Here is a 27,519-nt window from a genome sequence, read left to right on the forward strand (position 1 = left end):
ATTAGGGCCATCAAAAAAAAAGTATGAGATTTAAAGTCATAAATTTACTACTTACATGTACATTTATGAGAAAAAAGTAATTAATACACAACTCGTAATTTAACATTTAAGACTTGTTTCTCATAAATGCATGAAATTTTGAAGTTGTAATTAAAAATATATATATTGCTTGTAAACTGGCCTCAATACTCCATTGTGTTTTTTAAATTTTGTCAATCAAACTTTTATATTTTACCCAAACTAAAAGCTGAAATAAAACTCACATGTTCCTGTGCTGTCTAGTACTCATATAAACAGTCTTAGATATAACTTATAGCAGGTATAATTAAAATGATTGTCTCTGTATATGCATCTGGATGACTTAAAAGCTACAGTTGAAATCTTAAAAAAAAAAAAAAAACAGGATAAACCACAAGAGTCAAAAAGCTCATAAGTAACTTTTTCCAGTTCCAAGTCGAGCCTGTTCTCCTTTTTCGTAGTGGGCCAGTCCCAATGCATAAGCAGAACAGGACAATATTGTGTATTTTTGTGTTTATGATGCCAGGTTTGACAAAACTAACACCAGATTTTTTTAAATATATTTCATCAAGTTAAATCTAATGTGTGACTGAAGTCCTACTAAATCACAAACTCCACCACACTTTGATCAGACATTTAAAACAAACTGGGGGCGTTTTATGCCTAAACAGTACATTAAAACTCCCAAAATGCCAGAGCTCCAGCTCACATCATCACACACCCACTGTGGTATCTGACCTGTCTGCTTGTCAGCACATCAAAAGCCTCCATTGTCCCTTGATAACCCCTGTCCAGCTGTCTCTCTAACAAGGTTTGCCCACGGCGGGAACTTTGAGCCGGGGGCAGAGAGCAGGACAATGTCCTTGCTCCTGGAGGAGGCGTGCTCACGGAGGGGGGCTCTAATGAAATCCATGTCCCAATAGCTGTTTTCAACCCCCATTATTTTTGGCTTTTTCCTCCCGATATTTCCTGCTTGGAGGTGTGTTTTCTCCAGATCATTTAAAATACAGAAAAATAATACCTCCTTTGCAGTTAGGAAAAAAAGCCAAGAGCAACTCCTAAACAAAAATGGGAAAAATCTTTTCTGTAGACAAATCTCCAAAGCCATAAAGCTGATAGGAAAAAAAATCATATGGGAAGCAGAATTGGACGCTGTCAGGGAGAGACCAGAGAAGAAACAGAGGCTGCAGGGACAAGAAAACGCTGACCTCTACTTGTGTGTGATGAGTTGTGAGGAGTGAAAAGTAGTGAGAACATAAAAATCCGGTCTGCAGTCTCCATCCGTTGTGGAAAAGTCTGGAACAGTTACCACACTGCAAATTCCCCAAAAAAAAGGCTATCAATCATATTCTGTTTTTTTTTTCTCTCTATCTGCTGAAAGCTTTTAAATCACTCCTTTCTTAGAGAATATTATATTGTAAACATTTTTAAACTAAACGGTTAAAACATATATGTACACATGGTGACAGATTTAACAAAAATGGTATTTATTCCCCTCCTTAAAAATATTAACATGTGATCTTATAGAAATTTCTCATCGGTGAGGAAGGCCTTTGTGTTTAATGTCTCCGTCAACACTTTAAAAGAGTTGTGGTGTTGTGAAAAATGAGCCAGAGCACATAATAAAGGGAGGTGATTTCCCTTGAGCCTCTTGTAATTGCTTCAAGCTTGGACCAGACAGGACAGAACCAGGAGGCCTGGCGCAGGAAGTTTGACAGGAAATAGTTTGGATTCAGCCACCGAAGCAACATCTAATGGACAAATGTCATGATTTTCTACCACATCTGTAAGACGGTGAAGATGAAACATATTTATAGATTGAAGATGTTCGCTTTTTGGGGGATTTTTTTGTTTTCCTTGAGTCCGTTGGGTCACTTTAAGCCACAGCCCGTGTTCCCTAAGCTTCCAGCGGTCTGGTTCCTATCTGAAAGGTCAATCTGATGCTGAAGCTCTTACCAGCCGTCACACAGACTTTGAAGATCTGCTTTATATCCAAAGGCTCAGACTCCTTCAGTCTCTTCTTGAATTGAAAACATACCTGTCCCTACGGTCTCAGCTGTCCACACACAGATCCATAAACTTCTTCAATAATGACTTCTGGAAGAAAACAGCTCTGATAAATATGCAGGAATTTTTGCTTTTCTATATGAACTCATTAAAAAGACCTCATCTAATCCATGGTCATCTGTTCAGTCATAAACAAAGCCGGCTCTGCTAGGGTTTTTGTTTCAATATAAATAGCCCTTAAGGGTGACACTGGTGGTATTCAGTCCTCTCAAAACCCAAAAGACAAGTGAGCGATGCACACTGAGCGGAGCTGAGCTTCACCGCCCAAACAGTCCATCTATCTCATTAACTCCAAATGCCTCAACGACAGAGCGGAGAGACCACCAGCAGAAGAGAAGACCCTGCAGCCATACACAGAAAGCAGAGCAGGTGAAAGAGAATCCAGTCAATGTGAAGAGGATTTTTTTTTCCATTTCTGTCCAGCCCGTATAGGACCTTCTTTTCCCATCTTTTCACCTCCTCCCTCTATCACTTGCATTCCGTCTTTTCTCCTTTCTTCAAGCGAGGATTAGCTCAGCAGGACACCAGCATTCCTTCTCCGCTGGCAGCCTTTGTCTTGACATTCCCACTCCTCCCAGTGTCCTCTACAGTCCTGTGCCCAGCAAACAACACGGTGACCCACAACGTCACCCCGCTTCACCCCCAAAACTGTAACGTCTCTCAGTCATTCTTTACATTTCAAGAAAACATGTACATTTGATTTTTTCTATGAAGCCATGATTACAGTGACAGTTATGCTCAGTTCAAACTAAAGCCTGAGGGTGGCTGTGCCTGGAAAATTCTTTACAGCGCCGATTAAACTGATACTGAAGCACAGCCAAGGGGTATCTGCAGTATACTGCTGAGGACATGTGGTAATCCTATTAGCATCCACTCCTGTGTCTATCATGAACCTAAAATCAAAATTATGGCAACAAATATGCACTTTTATTTATGCAGATTTCAGGTAAAATGAAAACTAAAAGATTTACTGCATTTCTTTGTGCTTGAATACAGTACAAGCATTACTCTAGTCCTTTTGTTTTAAGCCCTATATATACAATATACATTTTTTTTATTTAAAAAAAATGTTAGAATTCTCTTTTTACAGTTTGTATGCACTGGCAACTTTTATACTATCACTATACGGACCCCTTCTGGGATTTATGCTTTCTACATCTAAATGGCAATATTTCCACAAAAACCGGTAAGACAAAACCATTTAAATTACCCTTTTTTATTGAGAATGTTCAAATATAATGATGACTGCATCCTCAACAGAAAGCACAGCTAACCAGATTAAGAAAAGGAAGGATTTATTCCAGCAGTGGGGATAAGCGGTCGACTAGTAAAAGAACCAGCTGCTCTCTAGGAATACGCTGCATGTATAACAATATGACAGCTGTTGGCTGTTATTCATGAACTGGATGAGACATTTTCACATTAGATAAATCAGAAAACAACACTTCCATCAAGAAATAAGGTATTTTATATTTCAATGAGGCCTAAAATCAGTCATTAAGATTAGTGCAAAAAATAAGAAGACAAACAGAATGGGGAGCAGGATTTACAGATAAAATGCGATAAAAAAGGAAATCTGAAAGCAAGCGGGGATGACAGGAGACACAAGACTGATGGAGTATCTACTGAGAAAGTTTATGCAGCAATAGGCCTTGACCTATAACCATGTAATCCCTTTACAGAGTCTAAACAACTGTGCATGAACCGGCTTGAGGAAATAAACATGTAAATATTAGTCTGCAGTAACATCAAACTTCTATTAAAAGAAAGTAAAGAAAAATCTGCTTTACATAACATTTTGAACATGTTTTTACAACATGGTTTTGTTTTTTTCCTTGACTTGATTCACTTCATTCCAAACATGAAATACAATAAGCGTAAGTATGTGTGTGAAAGCAGTGTGTGCGCTGCCAGATTAGTTTACACAAGAGGGTTATTTTAATCAGTTGAATACCAGGCCACCAAATCTGTGGGTCTTTACCTGAGCATAAACAGAGGATATCCCAGGGCTCAGCCTGGATCACATCCCTGGAGTCATGGAAAAGTCATTTTGTGGAGCTGGCTGGAGCAGCGCAATAACCTGCCGCCCTGCTGCTCGGCTTTCTCTCCATCCAAACTCTGCCGCACCTGAACTGCTAAACTTCGTTCTTCGGTTTCAACTCTGAGTTTCTCTGAATTCTGCGACTGTTTGTCCATGTTTTATTGAAGTCTTTTTCAATTAAAGTCCCACTCCAATCATTTTTTTATCTATTGTACATGCGTTCTCAGTGGTCTTTTAATCATAATTTTGTCATTTTTAATAAAATCAAAAAACTTGTGTCATTTTCTGGGATGTAATTTCTGCAGTGGTTCATTAGAAATTTATCTCGGATTTATGGAGTAAGAGTAAGCCTGCACCTACTTCCCATCACACAACATTACTGGTGCAACCAAGATAGCAAGCAAATTCTTGAGCAGTTTTGAGCCTGATTCCGGCTTAAACAAGGAAAACAAAGACGAACATGGATATATTTGTCTATAAGAGGATGACTTTGAATGGAGTGGAGCAGGGAGTTTGTGGCCCACCGATTGTAACTTCTCTACATCACACATACAAGCTTTTTCTAACTGCATTTGTTGTCTGATTCCCAATGATTTGAATAAAGAAATACACCAAAATGCAAATTTGAGCTTCATTTTCTTTATATACATCCTCCATCATGGGAAAAATGAAGAATATGTTTATTTTTATTATTGAAGTTAGCCTTTAAGCTTATAAACAAATCCCAGTTATCTGATAAAAGGTCCAAATTTGCCTTTTATACACTTTTCCCTTTATTTCAACCATCTGCTATACCTGATAGGACCCCATAATCAGCATTTTCACTGGATCATTTTATAAAATGCACTAATAGGAAGCCTGCAGTGTTGGCAAAGGCCACTTGTGTCTTAAAGCTGAAGATAATTGTAGCCTTTAAACGTCTTAATAAAGTCTTAATTATATGTGATCAAAGCAGTCATTAGATTAGAAATAGGAAAAAGATTGATCTATAAAGAATGTAATGAGGTCTAGTTTGCTTTAAAAGAAAAACAACAAAACTGTAGCCACTTCTGACGCATGCAGCCCAAACCTTCCCTCCCCTTTGTAAGAGCTGATGCTGGGTATGCTGCTTCTTCTCTGGTGCCTGATAACATATCAATAAGACCAGAGTCTTTTTTTTTTTTTTTTTGCAAGCAGGCACCAGTTAAGCCAGAGCAGACTTTTACTTCCAGAGAAAGGCATTTGAGTGTGCATGTAAGTCATGCAAAACAAAATGGTAAATCAGATCAAAACAGCAAGATAAAAGTATGGAACGCATCCACTAATTGAAATTAGCTGTCAAACATTAAATTACGGGTTTTGTGCATGACTACATCTGCATTCTTGAAGCATGTAATCAGTAATAGTGTGGCAGAGCGTGTTACTATTTTAACTCTTATCTCCTCGTTTGAGTTAGAGCTTCTCAACGAGGCAGACTTGATACCAGGACGCTCCACCAAGTCTGTGGTCACAGCCAAGAATCAAGATTCACCCCAAAAGATCAGCAGCGTTTTAGCAGCATCAGCTGCTTTGAGGCGACACAAACCCATCACTGTGGAAGTCAAACCAACAGGTTCAGAAGAATAAAACATCCTCCTCTCCGTCCGCACAGCCAGACACTCATGATAAGTGTGAGCATTCCAACAACACACAATGTACCCACACATCACTTACACAATAGAGCCTCTGTGAGGCTTTAAGGAGAAGGGTCAAATGAAAGATATATTGTCCGCAATCAATTTTGACTCATCCGAGCAGAAACACGTCAAATCTATGTATTGAGACACTCAACAATTATCATTCACCTTAGTTGGAATTTGTTTTTAGAATGACGTTCTCAGGCTTACCTTGACTTGATTTTGAACAATCTTAGGCTAATTAGTGAAAGCTGGAAAGCAGAACAAAACCTTCTAAGGCATTTCTTTTGGGTGTGGGACAGATGGAGAGGGGTTGAAAGGGACATCTAGATCAGGGCTCTCCACAAAGATGATGTTGTGCCAAAAAAAAAATTAAGCTGCTAGAAGATTTTCTGACTCCAAGGTCAAAATATATAATCACAAACTTATTTGATTTCATTATCAAATTGTGTCATAAATCATGCGCTCTCCATTTTTTCCTGCAATCAGAATTGGATTTGTGTGCTAAACAGCTCCAGTCTTGAGGTGCATTTTAATAACGTCTGGAAGCTGATGAGAGAACACGGTTTTAAGCAAATCCAATCTAAATTAATTTACCAGCTGGGTCACGCAATGTGGAGCACTGGGAAAACTGTTCATCTACTCAAAGCAACAGGAGTTATATACGATTTGAAACCACAGAGCCAGGTGGTCCAGCAGCTTTGGGGAGGGCACACAGAGGAGACTGTGGAAAGAAATCTGGGATGAAAGGAGAAGGGTGCAGTTTGGTGGGGATAGATTAGATCAGGAGGATAAGGTGATTGAATAAAGACCAACAAAAGAAGGTAAAAAAGAAGGAGCAAAGTGACTAACAAGTGTCTGTTCTTGGGCTGGTTTTCGGAACTCTCAGCGGACTTGTGCTGGTGGAGTGAGGTGCAGTAAAAAGAGAGGCAGGGGGTTGTTGGGTTTGTCATGGAACACCTGCCTCCACTTAACCCTTTTCCCTCTTTCTGCTTGAGCTGCCTCTTTCAGCCATCTCCTCTCCTCTTATCCAGCAGCCTTTTCTGTCCAGGCCCAAGGCTGCTTCTTTGTCATCGGGTACAAGTCTTTAAGCTTTTTTTTTTTTTTTCAGCAATTTATATGAGCAGTTCAAATACCTCAAGAACTGGGTAACACTTCCTGTTGGGATTCACAAGTCAGTGACTTCTTTTCAGCTTTTGAGTGGATTTCGCTTGATTATTTGGGTTTGCGGGTCAGACAATTTGTGATAAATGATATTAAGAAATTCTGAGACTTGTATTAACCTCTAAAGACTAAACTTTGCATTTTAGAAACATTCATATTTTAAAAAGTTTTCCGTTTAAATGGAATATTGTGGATGATAACCATTAATGTGTACTTTTATAATTAAAAGTAAAATTTTCCTTTTCATTTTAAAGACCCACTCCAATGAAAATTGTGTTTTGGTGTTTATTAAATGCTCTTTTAGCCCTTCTGAGTATTTCTTTATTCGAATTGTGTTTGATCAGGAGCAGATGAAAACCAGCAGTTTGAAAAAGCTCAGGTCAAAGTCTCCTTTCTCCACTACAATTCTGAACCAGACCAATAGATCCATAAACGTCTTCATTTTCCTCGATATCTGTGCCTAAAACTGTACGGCTGAATAACCCTGATATTGCTTGTCGGTTTTTTTGCCATGTGAGGTGCTATAAGCTAGCAGGAGAGAGTGTAAACTAAGGGCTGAGGGGAAATTAGCCGAGGCTAACTACCACGCAGACATTTTCGCCTACAACTCAGAGGTGAAATCCTGATCAGCTTCTGCTGCTCTGCTGAAAATATCTCTTAAAAAAAGAAACTGTTTTTCTTATTTTGACTATAAACGGCTTTATCATAATTAAAAGTTGAATGGAAACACTTTCACAATAGAAAAATTCTTTTTTTTTTCTTGCACAGCTGGTTTTCTGTTCTTACTGTCGGTTGTTGTTTTGGGCTTAACCCTGCTGGCAGTTCTGTGCTTTCCTGCATGTTGTTGCTCCTCCAAGTAAGGCTCAGTGTAATCACTTTATTAGCCAAGCAACTTTTGGAAAGACTAATGTGGTTAACTTGGACTGCAATCAAATGAAATATGATTTCATTGAACTAGAATAAATTCAAGTTCTCTCCAAATAAAATCCAGCATGTGTTTTGCTCTGAACTTTTGCCAAATAAAAGGAATCAAGTTGGGTCAAAAGAATATATGTATATATTTTTGAAGACTATGTTTGACGTTAACTCACATAATTTATGCTAAAAGGATGGATGTATTTTAAATCTAATCCATTCTCTCAACTGAAATTTGCAAATATAAATTAAATAAATGTATCCATCTTGAAAGGATTGTTTATTCAAGCTAAAAAAAAGAAAAAGTATGTTCCATTAAGTCAGAAAGGGTTGAAATATTCCGTTTTGCTTTGTGTACCAATCAGCAACAACAAGCACAGTAACATCAGCATACACATATTTTTCCACTTTCCCACAATACAGTCAAGAAAAAGCGTCTAACAGGTCGTTCTAGCGATTAAAGTCCTTGTCGGGTCAGGAGTTATTCATTTAACAGTGAAAAGCACTTGAGTTCCTTCTTTTCAGACCAAGCGCAGTCTTTAACTCCCCTTCTCTATACTCCTTTCACACCATTTTCCACGGTACACAAGAGATCTGTCCCCTCTCTTTTTCACCCTGTAGTGAGTTCAGTCTCCCTCCTTCATTAAATCTTTTCATAGAAACACATCTCATAGGTTTCTCCCCAATTATCTGCAAGGATTCAGTTAGCTTACATCGAGCGTCTTTACACGCCCACCAGAACCAAATAACTAGGAGTAATCAGAGATGTGCAAATTGACTATAGAAACACAGCTATTATTAAGACATTCTGATTTACCTGGTCAACAAAAATTGTATTTAAGTTAATTTATTTTGGAGAATTTAAAAATTTACACAATGAATTAACTTTTAAACTTCATGTAGTTTTATAAACGTCTACCTATTAAGTAAAAATAAATGATAATATAAATACCACACAATACCCCATTGGTTTATTCTTTGTAAATATGATGGTGGAAACCCTTTTTTCTAGCGTGTGAGCTAATAGGCTGTTCTTGTATGAACTTTGCAAAGAAGAAACACCAACTACCTTGGATGAGCATTGCAAATTTGGGGGCTCATGACCTCTGTCCGAAGGTTTAATTGAAACAAAGTGGACATGTTAGGAAGTATATATCAGCTTTTCAGTGAGAAATCTGCATTTCGTTTTTATAACAACAGCTTAATCATAACTGAAAGACCAATGGGAACACTTTTCCAATAAATAAAAAAAAATTTAAAATTAAACATTTAACATTAAGTTAAACCCTGATTTTAGTGCCTAATTAATACAACATTCAAGTCATTTTTTTTCAGTTTGAGTCCATAATTTATCGACTACTGGTCCAATCCTTTTTCATTTCTACATTTTTTTCTTTTCTTTATACAGATTTTAAAAAGAGCATGGAGTTGACATGTGGACAAAAAACTACAAGTGAGGTATGAACAGCACATTCAAAGTAAAGTCAAAATAGTTCCAGCTGTTCAAACAGCAGAAAATGTTTGAGGTCTTTTCAAAGAAAGACAGAAATCAAATGGAGGAAAATCCCCCCTCTCTTCCTTTTTTTAAACACATTTTTGGCCTTCTGACTACTGTGTTGTAAAAAAGACAGTTTAATCCAAAGAAGTACAGTCACACACAAGAAAATCTTCATGTAACATGTCTTTTACCAAGACTTGCTCTAAAGGCATCAGTGCTAGATGAGTAATGGCTGGCCTCGGGGCTTCTTCTCCACAGAGACAGTATCTGAACCACTCACACGGTCTGGTCCAGAGGCTGGGTTAGACTGAAGTCTTGGTGGTCCAGGGACTTGGAGGAAGTGAACTGATTTGCTCGGGCTACTTTTTATATCCCAACAGGGACATTTTCTTTTCATTTTCTGCACTCTAAAGACATCAGAGCACAGTGTAGGTTAATAATGACTTCTCAGAGGGATTGTAGGCGTTTACAGTTTTAATCATGGAGCCACAAAGGCCGTGGGTGCTGCCCCAACACAGTTCCTTCAGCACGGTCGGTGGTTAAACAGGAGCTTTCAGTCTCCCTATGGGGTACCACCCTGATGGGAGTTTTTAAGCTCTGAAAATTGAAGAAAACTACAGAGATTTGTAACATTTTTGCAAAACTTATTGATAAATAGTCTTTTTTTACGGTCTGTCGAATTATTAAAATTACAGTTTCACAATCAATAGTTGGTTATTTCATATTTTTTGGTTTTTCATCTTGTACTTTAAGAACCGTTTTCTTTAAATTTGACAGTAAATGTCTTAAATGTTTCTCCATAGTTTAATGCTGCACATGGAAACCCGTACTTTTTCTAAAAGTTCTAACTGCTGGTTGTTTAAAAATACCTCATGCCCTCAGAGAGTAATCTCCATCCCTTTGTATAAATAATGTCTGAATATTACAAGGTAATTACTAGCTTTATAGAAGAGTTTTACCACATAACAAAAGAACCTTTTGCCCACATTGAACAGCTTTTTTTGTTTTCTTGGTATAAACATATGTGTGGGGATAAAAAGGACACAACACCTTATCATCATTTTCTTAATCTATCCTGCTCTTCCAATTAAAAGCAGGCATGTCAAAACTTTAAATAAAAAAGGAGTTGATGAGGTGGCAAAGGGGGCCGGCTCTTCAACAAAAAATGTAATTTAAAAATGTAAAGTAGTTACAAATAATTTGAATTTCTTTATATATCAAATAATTTCATTCTTAAAAAAAAATCACTGCTTCTCACACTACACATTTCTGTTTTGCAACTAAATCATCCTCTATGTCAGGGGTGGACAAACTACAGCACTGGGGGCATGTGGGGCCCGTTAAAGTATTTAATCTGGCCCGCCAAACTACAATAAATTATTGTGATAATCCTAATAATTGAGTCTCATTATTTCAGGTCTCTCCCCATAGATGGTGCAATATATAAACACTGACCTCTGTTTTGGTTCAGAAAGTTATTCTCCATTCATTTTTTTTTCTGAAGTTAATGTGTAATTTCTGAGTCGGACAGGCATTTTTCTGACCATTCTAACTGCACATGAACGCAGCATTTCTTTAAGTTTGTGTTTTTCCCTGAGAGACATCATTCTATTGGTACAGTTGGCACTAAAACAAGAAAAAAATGGGGAAAAAGTTCAAAATTATTTAAAATATATTAATTTTTAATAAAAACTAGCTTGTATTTGTCCAAATTCCATGTTATTTATTTCTCTTTTAAAACAGATTACTAAAACACGGCACACATCTGACCCTGGTCCAGCCCTTCTGTCACAGTTAGAACCTTTTGTGGCCCACAAATTAAAAAGTTTGCCCACCCCTGATATGTGTTCCATGTCTTGGCTGTGCTCTTAGCACCAGGACTTGCTTAACTTCTTAAGAAAAATCTGAATGACTGTAATCGCTTTTGTAAATTCTCGTGCAAAATAAAGACAAACTCTAGTCCATCCTCAAAAGTGGAATGTTAAAGAACCCCACATCACAGCAAAAGAAATTGTGAAACTTCACAGAAAAGTCTTGGTTTGTACCCTGACGACATGAAATGGAAGACCCACAGATGCTATGCAGGAGGAAGAACTATACAATCTTTAAGTCAGGGTCACCCAAAGTCTTTAAGTTTGTCTCGTTTGAACTAAAGTCTCTGGGCTGTCAGAAAAGATGGAAAGTTGGCGTCACAGTTTTAGATTTGGTTCTATTGTCAATTGTTCATTTTTAGCTTGGTTTGTTAGAATGTCCATAACCATCTTTGCGTGGCAGTAAACTGTAATTAAAAATACTTCTTAAGCATACACACATCAGTAAAAAACAGTTTATGCAGCAGGAGTCATGTGGGAAAAAATTCATCTGGTTTCCACATTTATCAATGAATATATCATTTATGAAGAGAAAATAAAGGGACAGAAAGAGATGAGGGGATTTTGACAAACAGAAGAGAAAAGCAGAAGAGAGACCAGCGGACTGCAGATGTAGGGCAGACGGTAAAAACTCAAGAACTGGGAGGTGCAGACAGCAGCTGTCACTGGAGCTTTTTTTTGTTTGGAGATGTCAGTGTTGAAAAGGGAGTCCAAGGCACAGTTTATTAATCGTTTATGCATACTTTATTTAGACAAACTTTGGAAATTCACCGAGATGCTAAATGCAGCTTGAGTCACGAATTCCACTTGGCGTGCAGCAAATGAAGCCAAACCCTTAATGACTTTTCTCGTTAGTCAGGACTTTCTCAATCTACATTACAAAATGCACGCATTAGTAAAAGGCTGACAGCGTCACGCATAGTCAGCAACATTTCTGTTTTGTTTACATTTCAGTTGAAGTCTTTCGTTAAATTTACTTTTCCCGCCATATTCTTCTGTCGTTTCCTTGTCTGCTGCTTTTCCAGTGACCCTGTGTAGTTTGTATTTGGTGATAGGGCGGGCAGACAGAGGTCTTGGAGGGTCACCAAGAACTGAAGCTGCATCTCAGCTCTCTGGGGCTGATCTGCTTTTCCTCTGCTCCCTTCAGATAACCAACATATGGGGGTTTGAGGGGATGTGTAGGTCAGATAGATGCTTCTCCTGGACTTTTTCTGACATATTTTATAATAAATGAAGGCACCAGAACCCCTCTATGTCTGTAACCTTAACAAAAGATTGTCTTGTTTCAAGAGGATTTCTATGCTTATGCAGAAATGTAGAATCTAAATAATTAGCATATTAAATAATTTCAGATTTTTTCTTATCATTGTTTTCTCTTCTCTTCTAGACCAACACAATCACCATACTCATCTCTGATCTAAATAACAGACAGAAATCAGTCTAAATAGGTTGCAAAAAAGCTGAAGTCAGGCTCTTTAAGGAGTCTCTGTGGGGCCAAGTCTGCATCTGTGTCCCTCTAAGAACAGAATGTGTGAAAGGAAAGACTTTTATTTCTTCAACATTTAACAGTTCATGAAACAGGCCACAAGTTGCTCAGAGGGAAAAAAGCCACTCTAAGACACGCACGTCCAAAGTCTGACCAACATTCAAATTTCCACCAGCGTGTAGACTCCTGTCAGGAAATGAATAATAATATGGATCCATCAGAACTTTCTAAGAACTTTGTGTACAATTTCTTAATTGTGATTGGCTAGTTATGCTATAAGTTGCATGGCAGCAACCTGTGGCTGCTTGACCTTTAGAGCCGTCATGGCCGAACATGAGGAACAGATCAAAACCACAATGGTTTGTATTTCTTAATAAGATAACTATTTGTGTTATTTTTCTGGTACTATGATTTAAATTTAGAAGTTTACAGTCAGTATTTAATAATAATGACCACTGTAACATCTCAAATAAACCCAGATTGGTAAATGTTTTTTTCTAGACAGAATATTTCCTCATTTTAATGATGTTTAAATATGAAATTCACAGTAACTTTGGGAAAAATGTATTTCCATATATTTCTGTTTTACATTAATAAATGAAAAGTGTCCCATGTGAATAAAGCTTAATTTGTTCCATAAGTGTTGTTATAAAGGATCAAAGAATGCTGCTCGATTGGTTTGCCCTCACCTCACTAACTCTGAACCTCTTTTAAAATAGTTTGGACACCCCTGATCTAAAATTTAACAAAGAAAAGGAAAAAAGTCTCAAAAGATATTTTCTTTTTATAAAAAGAACTCTTTATGAATGTCTGTGTCCCAAAATCCACTGGATCTCTGTCAAGAAAAAAATAAATCTCAGATGATGTAAAGAGAGGGCAAAACATCAAAGAGATTTGCAAGGAGTTCAACAAAACTGGGTTTCCATCAAAGGTTTGTCCAAAATGCCCACAAGAATCCAGAATTCTCTTAAAGCTAATAACCCTGATATATTTTCACAGCGCGAGCCAACAAAGACAAACTCATGCACACATGGGAGTTCTATTACAGCTAAACTTGCCTCAGATTTGTGGCGACAGCATCCCTCCCTTCAAAGTCATTAATAATATGAAGTAACATCTCATCTTTAGGAACACAGCAGCAACGCTGAGTACCTACAGCCGGGTGCTGACCTACATTCACCCTGTGTTATTCCACACGTATCGGGGCTGCGTGAAACTGCTGGCTGCTAATTGCTTTCACATTACAGAGCAGTCAGGTGGATCTTGGTGGCATTCCAAGACCACCAACACTGGGACCCAGAGCGTGCACATTTCAAAGTGCACACCAGCGATCACACTGCCTAAATTGCAGAGTGAGCCAGTGCCAACTGCAAACTTGAATGCATCGGTCCAGCCCGCCAAAAATAATAAAAACTCTTATCTTCTATATGAAAAATGCCTCGGTGATTTTTTTTTCCCCTGAAGGAATGTTAACAAGTAAACGAGGAGTCTTCTACGTATTTTTTTTTCAAAGCACTCCGTGTCACTGAAAGCACTAGCGTGTTGGGACTTCCTAAACACATTTACAAGCCTAGAGTACACTCGTTAGTAATGCCTTGTTGTGCCAATTAAACACGGAGGCCTGTGGGCAGGAAAATTGCAGTTTCCTAAAATAAACCTACACGTCTCACAGAGGCAGACCAAACACAACTCGACTGTGGTCCTACCTACTCTTATCTCACCAAATAATTTAATCGGGCATCTCTGAAGACAGTCACATATAAAAAAATTACCACAGATTTATTTGTTCCATTTAAACATCTTGATTTCAAGAAGTTTGATCACAATCAAAGTATTTGACAACAGCTGTCAACTGAAAATTATGAGCTGATGTTAATCAGTTTGACAGGAATAATCAAGTTTGCTGCAAAAAAGTGTTTAAGTTTGCTAATAATGCTTGAAGGGTACGTCTGTGCGCACACACACAAAAAACAAACATCAGGACAAAAGACGGTCTGCTCCCGCTTTCCAACATCATGAGGAGCTTGATCTGGCCAGCTGGCGGGAGCTAAGTCAGGTTTAAATTGAAAAGTAAATGAACTAACAAGAGTGCAAAGAGAGGGCAGGGAAGGACAATAGGTGGTTGCTGTCTGGTCAAGAGATTAAACAGTAACAAAATTATGAGACTTAAAAAAGCTGAGCATACTTAAGGAATTAAACAGTAAAACATACACGTAGTAAAAAGGCATAAGTAAACCAGGCATTTAAAGGACAGGTCCGTACTTCTGCAACATATCAATGCCATGAAATATTATTTTTATTGTATATATGCAATATTATGACATTGTACAATTTCAGAAAACTTTGTAGCTGTTCAGATGTCCCCATTATACAGACTATTTTGTTTCATTTTCTGTGAATTTTTGCACAGATCACATTATATTTTAGTCCAAAGTCTTAAAGTCCACAAGCTGGCTGTTCAATTGCATGTCAGCACTGCTATAGGACTGAATGAAATGGTCAGAGATTGAAGGATAAGAAGTAATGATCGTTTGCGGACAAAGCTTAAGACTGCAAAAGCAGCCACGGCGAGGTTAAACAAACGCATAGAATCACGCGGATCTAAGCCTCTTATATTGGCCCCTCTGAGGAGAAGATCGTTGACTTCTGAGTGCGGAACGGAGGTCAGGAACTGTTTAAAACGGGCAACAAACGTCCAATAAGTGAGCTGCCTTCTTAACCGCTAAAGCTGCCCATTTTCCTCGAGTCGTTTCTTTTAGTTCTTTATAGGTTGCGGTGTTAATGTAAGCCTGCAGTCAATCAAATGCCTTTATGAAAATATTTTCTTATCTCGATAACACTTCTGACCCAGATCTGTCCCAGTCCTCGTTTCCCCTATCAGATTATCTTTCTTATTAAAAAAAATACTTTTGGACTCTTACACTGCCCCCTCCCCATGTCCTTTCCTGCTGTAAGTCACAGGGCAATGTAGTTTTATTTCCTGCCCCTGATGAAGCCAACGCTCAGTAAGAGAAAGAGGAAAGAGAGGGATAAAGACTCATGGAAAATCGATACTCAGACCTTGGAATAAGAGGCGTAAAAGGGAACACTTATACCAGTCTGTAACTTTAAACTGGGATTGGTTCCAATAGTGTCAGACCTGATAAATATCTATAGAAAGAAAATAATTTTCCAATCTAAGCTTTTTCTCCCTTCTGGTTTTGCAAAGAGCAGGAACATCATGTGGTGTAAAAGTATGAAGTGCTGGTCTGGAGCTTCACAGATGTGGAAGTTGTTCTCCACCAGACCATGAAAAAGGTTACCCTCATGAAATGAGGAGACAGAAGCTGAATAAAAAAAAACTGAACATTTTGTCTCAGAAGCAGAAAAGTACTCTGTGATCTTTTCCAAACCCTTCCATTACTACTTCTCCTCACACCAGCATCACACAGAACCTCAGTGATTCGACAACACTGTGGTTAACCCATCTGCATAGTTAGAGACATAAAACAACCAACCTTAGGCTATGTCCTTTTCATCGGTTTGTTTCTGGAAAGTCAAACAGACGTTTTTCTTAACCATTTAATTCCTGCAAAAACAGGAACTCTTTGTTTTTTGCAATCACACCTTTTGAGTCCTCTCCTAGCAAGTTTGTAGTCTTTGTTTAAAGTACATTTATTTCTACCTTGGGTAGCAAGACTGATAAAATAACTATAAACAATTAATTTACAAAAATCGTAAAGAAAAAATTTGTAAATAACGTAAAAAGTCAGTCTGATAAGGCTACATGTTAGCCGCGTTAGCATATACACAATAGCTGTAACTCCCAACTTTGATTGCAACACTTAAAACACTGACACCACTGAAGCTAACGTTACTGTGACTATGCTAATTCTAAACTTTGTTAGTAACTTGTTAAAAATAACAGTCTCACACCGCTATACGTTAGCCAAGTACACAATAGCTCTATCTACAAACTCCAACACATTAAAAAACAGACTGATAGCCTACCGTTAAAACTAACGCTACTGTGACTATGCTAACTCCCCAACTCCCAACTTTGTTAGCAACATGTAAAAAAAAAAAAAAATAGTACGAAACCGCTCCATAACATTAACATACTGCTTTGTATGACTTGCAACCTTTGTTGCAGCACAAAAAAGACTCAAGGGTCACTGTGACCACATTGTTTGAGATGTTAAACACGTGGTTTGACATGTGTTTAACATGTTCACTCATTAGCCATAACACCTAACCTAACTTTCCGAGAGCTGCATGTACCTCTCAAAACTGCTTGAGCACAACCAGAATTAATCCATATATAAGGGTCTCCAGAAAATAGGATGCCCTGTCATTTTTTGAAAACAATTAAGGCTTTCTTAAGTGCACCTTATATTGCTGAAGATACAATAGTCTCTTGTGCTCATTATAGCGTTAAAGCTGTACTTGGCTTTTCCAAACTTTGCCTCTACATTTCTGACAGTTCTTATGAACCACAGACTCTGGATCAACTCGTCAAAGCAGCCTCAAGTCTTATTTGAGTCAAATTAAGGAGCAGATGTAAAATTATGTTTCCATTGGAATTTCAATAACCACATCTGCACTGAAGTGGATCATTTAAAGTAATTTTGGACATTTTTTGTATTAATAAAAATGTACCATCACTCTTTTTCTCATTAAATCTTTATTTGGATTATTTTAAACGAACACTTCTGGTGCACATTTTGTATTCCTTTATTGCTGATCTCAGTAAAGCTTATACAAACACATTAAGTTTCTCATATAAACACTGAGAATAAAAAAGGACTTAGACAGTAGCATTATTCTTTAAGCACCTTTCCAAATCCGTTTGGGGGGTAAGAAGCTTTATTGAAGTGACAGCTTCAAAGTAAAACCCATTTGTTGTAGCTAATCTTCAAAAAGAGAAAATTCTTCACCTTCAGGCAACAACAGGATTAAACGTAAGTGTGTGTACCTACTAATTGTCATTACAAAGCAATGAGAGGAGAGAGTCAAACACACTTCTCTGTTTTATAGCAACATTGAAACACACCTAAATGTGCACACACAACGTCTGTTCACTTGAAACACAAACTTTTGTAAATCTTAGTAAAACTTTTTTCCTGAATTCCAACAATTGACATTTTCATCTAACAAGTAGTATGTGAAAAGCAGATGTAAAATAAGGAGTGCAACATTTATTTACGGAAAGACAAAAATGAAAGAAGTAGTTTGTGCACACAAAAAGAAATCAATAAAGTTTTCCTGAGTAGAAATTATCAAAATATTTTGTTTCTCTGCAAGTTGAAGGCGGTTAATATTGCCATGCATACTGCCTGACATTAGACATTAGGACAGAAGCTGCTGCTCTCCATGTTGAGTAAACACAATATGTAAAGTGAAGGCAAAATAAACAGAAGTGGATGCCAGCATTTATCTCAGCTTTGGTTGCCAGACGAGATGAGTGGTAAGGATTTTAAAAAGTCATGCCTTTGTCTTTGTCATAAAAAAGTGTCACTAAAGGCACAGAACTAGTATTTTAAAGTGTTGAGCCACAGCAAATCTGGCTGTTCAGCCGTACATTTGTGCCAAAAGAAAAGAAATTGGTCTCCTGAAATAAAACAATTATACAAAGTAGGCGCTCCTACACTACTGGAGCTGCAGTGATTTAGAAAAATACAAGTTTGATATTTCAGCTACTTTCAAGACTTGTATGCATGTTTAACCTTGTAAAGCATGCTACATTAAGAATTGAAAGAAAATTATTTTTTCTTGGAATTAAGATGTTTTTGACCCTTTGATGAAATCCACAAAAAATAGTATTTATTTTTAATTAGATATTAACAGTATTAATTGAACCACGCAGGTAATTTGGGGAGTTTTTCTTCACAACAATGCTAATTTAAGATGCAAAAATACTGGCATGAGTGTTCAGGGAAAGAACACCTTATTCAAAATTAGACCACACGTTTTTAAACTGTTGTAAACTGCATGGTACATAAGTAATTATCAACACATTTTGCATTATTTCAATACAACAAGTAGTCATTTTTAAAAATATAAAACAAAAGAGAAGTTATTCTCTACATGAAAATCTTAAAAATTGTTTTTTTGAGCTTTCATGGAAGTGGCCATTTTGAAATGAGTTGGAAAAGTCCCTACACTGCCCCTAGTGGAATAAGGATGCACTACAGGGCAGAATAAGTTACACTCAATGTTTGGATAATGCTAATAATTTAGGGGTCTCAGAAAGGGGTGTATTAAATATGATACAAATGCTTATAGGGCAAAAAAAAGCTAAAATAGCTTTTTCTTGTTTTGACTTTTGATCGAACAATACAATTTTACAAACGTATCCGTTTAGCCGAGAATTGCAAACTAACAATTGATTAAATCAGCAGTATAAACATATAAGTATAACTGCAGCTCTAAACTTGAGTCATTGTCTGAAAGGAGACGACAAAACGACATTTTTAAATCAGGATAAATTCAAAAGTGTCAAGTCTTTTACTAAAGCTGAAAAAGGGAAAGCAGATTTTTTTTTGGAATCTAAATTCCAACCTTTCTGGCGCAGAAGCTCATAAAGTCCTCGGAGAGAGCGTGGTGTTATACAAAGACTTAATTGTGGGTGAAAAGCGATTTGCCCGTCTGCCTGCACTGGGACTTTCTGAGGTCCTTAATGCTAAGCAAACATGGTTTAAAAAGATTTACTCAGAGAAATATAGGTGAACTCAAAAAGCCATGTTTCATCCCACCACATGTTGAATGAAACGCAGCACAAAGTCAGCTTGAAGCATGGGGAGGACACAAGCTAAGACGTAATTTGATCAAACTCCAGTAAAAAGAAGCCTCAATGAAATTTAGAGCCCTTTAAACTGGTCTCCATCCCTGAAGTTTTCAACACCAAACAGAGTCCAATCCATACGGGAAAATGATATGTAGTATGTGTGACTTACTCCGTTCGACTCATTAAAGTGTCACTTTGTCATCAGTAAACTCTTGCACTCACAGCTTGCCGTACAACAGCAGCAAAAGGGCTCATTGTGTTGTGTGTATAAAATACAGCAGAGTTCATTTTTTTATGTGGCAGCGGTAATTTGTCTTCCCGACAGCCGCTATAGGAAAAACAACACAAAAAGTGCAGGACTTTTTTTTCCCCTCCCTCCAATCTGTAGCTGCACATATTCAGCACAAGTGAACTAATGAATGTGCAAATATAATTTTACTCCATAAATGTAGCGTGATGTACACTCTGGAGAGAATTACATGGTCTTTCTGCAGCCTCTCAGCACAGACAGTCTCTGTTCGAAACACTCAAGTGGCACACTTTCATTCCTCATCTGCAGCCCTAGAACCTGAAACCATCCGACGGGTTCTTCTCTTAACCAGACCGGGCCTTGCGAGGAGACGTTAAATTGCAGGAAAAAGGTTTTTACGCTCGGTTTCGGTTTGTGGTGGCAGAAACTTTATCAAACAGCTCCAACGAGGATCTGGACGGAGCGGCTTTGATTAAACGCTGCCTCTCCACGGACCGAGTTTTCCACAGAGTTCGATTAGTGGAAATAACATTCTGCCAGACGCTGCATGGAAATGTACCCCTCTTGCCATTCAAGGAGAACCGTTTGCCTCGCTTGGCATGCAGTAGTTATACAAAGCAATAAAATATAAATCTTTATGTTCCTTTAAAATTCCTTTGGTAGGACAAGACCAGAGAGTCAATTGTATAAAACAAGGATTTTTTTAAATTGTTTTTACCTTAAATTGCATGTAAAAAAAAGAAAAACCTATTAACATTTCCATTTGATATATTGACGTATCATTTAGAGCAAATCTGCCTGCAGGCGGAACATCAGTTAAGTAATTAGCACCAAATATTCTCCAAAACAGTCCAACATTGAAGTGCACTAAGCCTTGGCAAACACATGTCCCTAATAACGAGTGGGAAGTAGGTAATTGCCGGAGCAAGATGTATAGTTCACACACCGGGGTTTTAAATCAGAGACATTAAACAGAGTCCGAGCGTATGATTTATAGCCGTGCACTGATTAAATTAACATCTAGGACTTTCTCCCCATTTCCAGCACTGAAAATAAATTCTCAAAAAGAGAGCTCTTTCCTCCCAGAAAAAAAAGACCCATACATCTGTTTCACACATCCAGCTCCTTCCACATTCCACTATCTCTGCCAAAAGCTTTTAAGGATGCACAGCACTTGATACCTGAGTTGGTGCAGTGTGTGCACAGTACAGTCATCTGTCTGAAGGAGATGTCTGACCATAGAGATTACTCAAAGTTCCTGGACAAGATCCGTTTAAAAAGACCCATATATTGGTTTGAGAAAATAAAAGCTATTTTAGACACTTTTTTAAACTCATCTTTTACACACTACTAAAACTAGATCCAGAGAAAATTTGCTGCAAGAGATAAAGAAGGACAAGCACCCCCTGCACACTTGATTTTTCAAGTATCTGTTGTCAACTGTGGCTCCTGGTTAAACCGGTTCTGAGGCTACCAGAGCCTTTCTGGGTTAAATGCAATTCTAGAATAATTCCATGAAGGGTCTGTCATGTTTAAAGGCAAAAGTCCTAAACTTGACCAGAGGTCTGCAACCTTTAACTCTCTAAGAGTCACTCAGGTTGTGTCTCACAATTACAACCCAGTAGGAGCAGCAAAGTCTTATGATAGCTTTGCTTTGTATCTGTGTTTTTATTTTTACTATTATGATTGTTAAAAAATATTGTTTTTGCATGAATAAAACATATTGAAAGAGTCTGTCACTTTTTTAAAATCACATAGGCAATTGTTTTCAACTTTTGACACAGGTTCCTATGACTTCCTTTCAAAATAAAAGACACCCTGTGCCACACAAGGATCATCTCAGTGTGGTAGTAGGTGGCTTAACGTCAGTAGTAATTTAAAACAAAAACACAGTTGATAGTTAATTTGACCTTTTGTTGGTACACCAAAGCCATACATTGGTACTTAACAAAATAAAATAAAACCAGAGGTACCCATAGTGGACCATAAGGGCAACTTAAAATCTTTTCATTCTCAAAAATTCTCAAATTCTCAAAAATTGACGGTGCACCTTGGAATTAATTTTTGTGAAACACAGTACTGAAAATTGTTTTCTGATTGTTTTATTACAACTTTGGTGAACTATAAAATTGCACCGCTTGATAGATTGTTGGACCATTAGTGTAGTGACATGTACAAGGCTTCAACTGGTTGTGAATGGGCTGAAGGAAAAAAAATATCGAAATGTAAAACATTTTATTTTTTTCCAATCAGAGAGACACAATGGAGGGATAGAAGAACCACATGAGGATCTGGAGTCTTAGGCTGCAGATCTTCAAACTAGACCGTTTTTGCATAAACAGGGCAATGACAGAAGAAGCTGTGAATGTATTTCCAAATCTGTGTCACTGTTTATTTATTAAGTAAATGTTATAGGCAAGTCCTTTTTAACTTTATTTACAGAACAGTTTTAGCTTAAATTTGTCCTTTATTCTTTCAAAGTCCAGCATCAAGATGACTTATGACTGAACCGCTTGGACATAGGGTTGGGCACCAATTGGGTTTTATTCAGTTCTGGTTTAGGTTTCGGTTCCTAACTGGTGCCAATTTCAGTACTTCAGTAATCAAAAATAATGCCTATATCTTCCAAAATCAACAATTTGTTCATTCCCAAGTCACATTTTGATGTATGGTTAAGACCTCTGCGTCAAAAATTGACGTTTTTTTTGACGTGATGGCTGTTCCCATTAAATCAGAGCTCCCTAACCTCCGAGCCGCAAACCGGATGTTTGCCACTCTTTCACCGCGCAGCAAATTCGCTGCTTGCCGCCTATCAAATGTGATTTATAAGGAGAATTTTTGTTTATTTTGTAAACCAATGTGCTAATTTTCTTTGAAAAAAATTCACTAGTATGTCATAACAACACAAAAAGGTGAAAAAAAAAACATTTTTGTCTAAAAAATGTTCCTTTAGTGACACCAAAGCCCAGATTTCTCCAGGAAATCTTTGCATTTGAACAAAGAAACCCCTGTTGACCTTTGACCTCAGAATGAAACTTGCAGCAGAAAATAAAAACGATCAAACTCCACTTTTCTGTCTTTGTCAAAATGTCAAAATAGTGCTGAGACTGGTTAGTAATCATAGAGAAAGGGCTCATTTTCCCAGGTAAAGCTCTCCCCATGTCCCATTTCACTCTTTCCAATTAAGTCAGAGAGGAGACAAGACTTCCAGTGTTGTCATCCTGGAACTGCTTCCCAGGCAGTAAGGAGGTGGTCACGTTTGTGGACACAATGAAAACCTTCTTAACTGGTGTAATTTTCTTGTGCAAATGAAAAAGTGAAGCCGGCTCTATTTGGATGGACAGAGAAACTATGCAGAATCAGCAGCTCATTTCTGAGTCACAGAGTCAACATTCAGACACTTTAAACTAAAAAAAAATTACATCTGTGCAATTTCAGGAGTCTTTAATATCCAGAGTGAGTATTAACTCAATAAGTATTTGCTTGCAATATTTTTCAGATAAATAGTGGATTTGACTTCCTCAAACCCCTTCTGAAGAAGTCGCTGGTAACTTCTCCTGTCAAGGATGCAAATGAAAACTTCCTTCTGCCACAAACCAAAGGACTCATGGTAGAGAGGAAAATATGGGAGTCAGAAGAAAGCAGTGCAGCATAAACATTCGAGCTTCAATGTAAATAAAAGCCAAAAGCATTTAGGGAGGACAAAAGTAATCCAAACAATCTTCCACATATATAATTCATCACTTCTCGTGTGGATTGGGAGGATCATTAGATACCAACACGCAAATGCCAGCACAAATATTTCAAATGCTTTCCGTGAGCAGCTCTGTAAGCACTTCAAATTGTTGTTTTTTTACTGAAATATATAATTTGGTTGTTAATTTAAATCAAAATATAATCAATAGTTGAGATTGTGCACCCCTGGGGGGACATGGTTGCACTTCAGATTAACAGGAAATACAAAATTAAATTACTGAAAAAAATAGATGAACCATTTGAGTATATGAGTGCACGGTTCGCCTATAAGAGAAGTTTGATTCCCAGCTGGGACATTTCTGAGTGGAGTTTGCATATTCTCCATGTGTGAGGTTGAGTAATTCACTGTTTGTAAGTGAGTTTGTGATTGTGTGTCCATGGAGCCTAACAGTAGGTTCTGAACATTTATTAATTACAATTTATAAGAGTTCATTAAAGAGAAAATCCCCGAAATGATAAAAGTTTTTTTTAAGTTTTCAACATTTTTTATAGTATTTTCATATTATGTACAAGTTTTATTGTTCAATTAATGTCATTAAGTTTATTCTTTATATTTGTGCCTCTCAAACAAAGGACTACTTCCCTCTAATAAATATTTAATAACTTTCCAATAGGTGTTTTTGTCCTTGATTAACACATTTTTTCCTGATAAATAAGCTGGCATACATTCCTTGTTCTGCTGCGTTATAAGGGGGTTGGTTGAGCGCACAATGGACACCCAGCTGACTAGTTAAGAGCCCCCCTATTGTATGTGAGTGGAGTCAAGACTTTCCCCGTGCCCAGGTCTCACAGCCACAATGGAACGATAATCTAAAAGCCAAAGCTTGTTTGCATGAGAGTGGAGGCTGGATGATGGCAAACAGCTTCATAAAGATGCCCCACCATGCAGTTTGAGGATTAAAAAAAGCAAACTCAGAAACTTTAAGATGATGATGGAGTGGATTTAATAAAGGCTTGAATTTGGGATGATTTGGAAGACTAGAAAAATGTCTGGAGGACTCACCAGACGCGCGCAGGATCATGGAGATGTGGAGAAAGGTGACCCAGAGTGCGCAGGCTGGACATCTCCAAAGACGCAGACTCTCTGCTACCCAACGTGGATACATTCCTCCGGATCTGCGTTCAAACGGAGCCCGTGCTGAACATCCACAACGCAAAAATGTTTGTCTTCAAGAGCTTCCCAAGAAAAGAAAGAAAAAAAAAATACTCTGACAGACCCAAAAACAGATGCGCAGCTCGGAGGCGCACCTGAACTATTCAGTCAGAAAAAATGTGGGAGTCTTTGGGGAAAGCGTCTCCTCCGTCGCTCCTGGTTTGTGCCTCGTTCTCTGCTCTGTGGAGCCCCTCTCTCTCTCTCTGCCTCTCCCCACATGAGCGCGAGCGTTCCAACAAAACTTCAGCTCCAAACTTGCGCCTGGAGAACACATGGAGCTGATTAACTCAGTGTCGCCACCGTGTGTTCAATACAGGAACTACAAGAAGACGGCGACAAAAGATAGAGCTGTTGAGCGTGAATGCTCCGCGTGCACGTCTTTACTGACACGTGCACCATCATTAACCTAATGCGTCTCACCTGTGCTCAACTCCTTTAAAATGAAAGAGAATAATGTTGTTTTATACTCAATATATAGACTCATTTTTCACAGATATTTAAAGTATTATATTTAAAATGTATTTTTTTTTATTGTATCTCCTGTTTTCTCTCTGTCTTTATGCATTAAAGATTATAACTCTGTTTTATTCATGTAAATTTAACAAACTAAGAAAATATTTCAAAGAAACTACAGGTGGAAATTAACAGTTTTGCTATAAACTGGCGTAATAGATCTGTAAACGATTCATCAGATCAATATTCTTTTGTGCATTCATTAAAATATGAATAAAACATTTAATATTCTTTGGATTTTGCTATTTTAATCTTTTTTCTTAAAATGATTCACTAACTAACTTTTTCTGCAATATTTTCCTGCTTTTAAATCCCTTTTTAACTACTTTATTTTATTACTTTTTAATTGTTGTAATCTGATTACAACACATTTCAAACATGATATTCCTTTAATTTCTTAATAAATCGTAGATTAGAAATGAGACAAAAAGTGCCAGTTTCTGGAATATTCTGGGTTACTCTAAGACAAATCGTTTAATGTTAACCAAAAACGTTTATGCTGTATTGCAGAATTGTAGAGACATGCTTAGTTAAAGTACCTTTATAATTTTTCTTATTATATAGCTATTTTTAACTCTAAAATGTGTTTAGCCAAAAAATAGGGCAGACAGACAAATTTTCTTCCTTCTGTTCCTTTTTTTTTGAAGAAATAAAAAGAAATAAAGAAATTAAATTGAAATTTTTTAATTTTTATCAGAAATCTTATATTATTGATATATCTTGTATGTTTTTTTGTCTTTTTTAACCTCTTACAGACCAGGTATTCACATACATGGACATCACATTGTGGGTTATTTAAGCACAGTAGATAATTCTGCTTAACTAACAATATATATCAGCCGCAGTTCAGGTCTTAAGAGGTTAAAGTTCATTGGTCTCTAGAGTAAGGCACGTAAAGATAGATTAGATAGATAAAAAGGCCTAAAAATGTTGCTGATTTGTATTGACGTAACAAACCAGCATGTTCTTTTGTGAGTCAAAGAGGTCGCTACAGTAAAACGGCATGGTTTGGGGATATCTAATATTTAGATAAGGAAAATGGGAAAAGAAAAGTTATATTTGCAGGTAAAATCCGTTAAACATGTTGATATTATAGATGGTAATAAATTAGATCACTGCAAACAATACATGTAACAATCAGTGGATAAAGATCATGATTTAATGTTAGTATTTTTGCACAAATCAAAGAACAAAAACAGACTATTGTCATCCAAATTACTGGATGTTTGGTTTTACTTTTTCTGGTTACATTTTCACTCTGCCTCTTCCAGCGGATGTGTGGATGACCCTGACGAAGACCACAGGATAAAACATGTCACTTTAACAGGATCTCGGCTCCACTTTTACTTTAGAAGAGCAATCATTTTAAAATTTAGAGGCAAAAGGATCCAAATGTTGGGGCTGCCAAAGGCTTTGATTAAAAACAGGGAAAGCTGTGGTGAAGTTCAAATGTAGCTGCGGACCGCACTTTGTTAATGCCTGTACCGTCCAATTCTTACACATGATCCTTTCATGGAGGATGTTGGTTAGGTGAAAAGGAGAAAGGATTACATTTGCTGTAATGGGGTCAAATACCCAAGTTGAACTTTCAAAAAGTGTTCATTTTAGGTTTTGAAGGAAGGGGAAAAAATGATTAGATACTAAACTGCCAAAGGACAACCAGAACCCACAAATCTGCAACAAGGAGCCTCAAAGAAGTCAAAAGTGAACTGCTTTATAAATTGGAGATTATTTCTTCTGACATTGGCTTGTTTCTCTGCCTGGATACGCAATTGTGTCATTCTGTCTAAATTAGGCTAAGATTGGGAAAATTGCAACCATGCACTGTGAAAGCCGTAGAACTTTAATGGTGGAGGGGATTAGGGTTCAAAAGGGTTCTGGAAAGTATGAGACTTTCTGATGTGACCAAATAAGCATGGACATGGAGGAATACAAAAGTGACAGCACAGTTGTGATTATAAGTTTACAGACCCTGAAAGGAGAATAAGAATAAAAACAGAAAAAACATTTCTTCCACTTATGGTTAGTGGTTGGATTAAGTCATTTATTGTTAAACAACACTTTCTAAATAATCAGGAACTTCCCAAATTACACAAATCAAAAGTTCACATACCCCAGTTCTTAATAGTTTTTCATCCACTATCTTCTGATAATGTACTGTATTCATCTTGTCATCAATTTTGACCAAGTTTCCTGTGTCTTTGAAGCTCATGCATCCCCAAACCATCAGCAACCCGCCTCCGTGTCTTACAGTAGGAATAGTGCTAATTTCATCAAAGGCCTTGCTAACTCCTCTCCAAATCTTTGTCTCATCATTTCAAATTATTTGTAATTTGTGCTGTTTTGTGTATTGTAAGAGAGCTGTT

The 27,519-nt window shown here is 37.4% G+C and overlaps 1 protein-coding gene across 1 annotated transcript in view; it reads right to left on the minus strand.

Moving 5' to 3' along the window:
* ror1 (receptor tyrosine kinase-like orphan receptor 1) overlaps window positions 1-26,027 on the minus strand; it is a 113,024-nt gene extending 86,997 nt beyond the window's left edge. Inside the window, exon 1 of the mRNA XM_024278896.2 lies at window positions 24,491-26,027. Within this exon, the coding sequence (XP_024134664.1) occupies window positions 24,491-24,593 (103 nt within the window). The 5' untranslated portion in view covers window positions 24,594-26,027. The remainder of the gene's footprint in view (window positions 1-24,490) is intronic.
* Window positions 26,028-27,519: the final 1,492 nt, after the last annotated feature.

The sequence above is a fragment of the Oryzias melastigma genome, linkage group LG4, assembly GCF_002922805.2.
Source record: "Oryzias melastigma strain HK-1 linkage group LG4, ASM292280v2, whole genome shotgun sequence".
Classification (NCBI taxonomy): domain Eukaryota; kingdom Metazoa; phylum Chordata; class Actinopteri; order Beloniformes; family Adrianichthyidae; genus Oryzias; species Oryzias melastigma.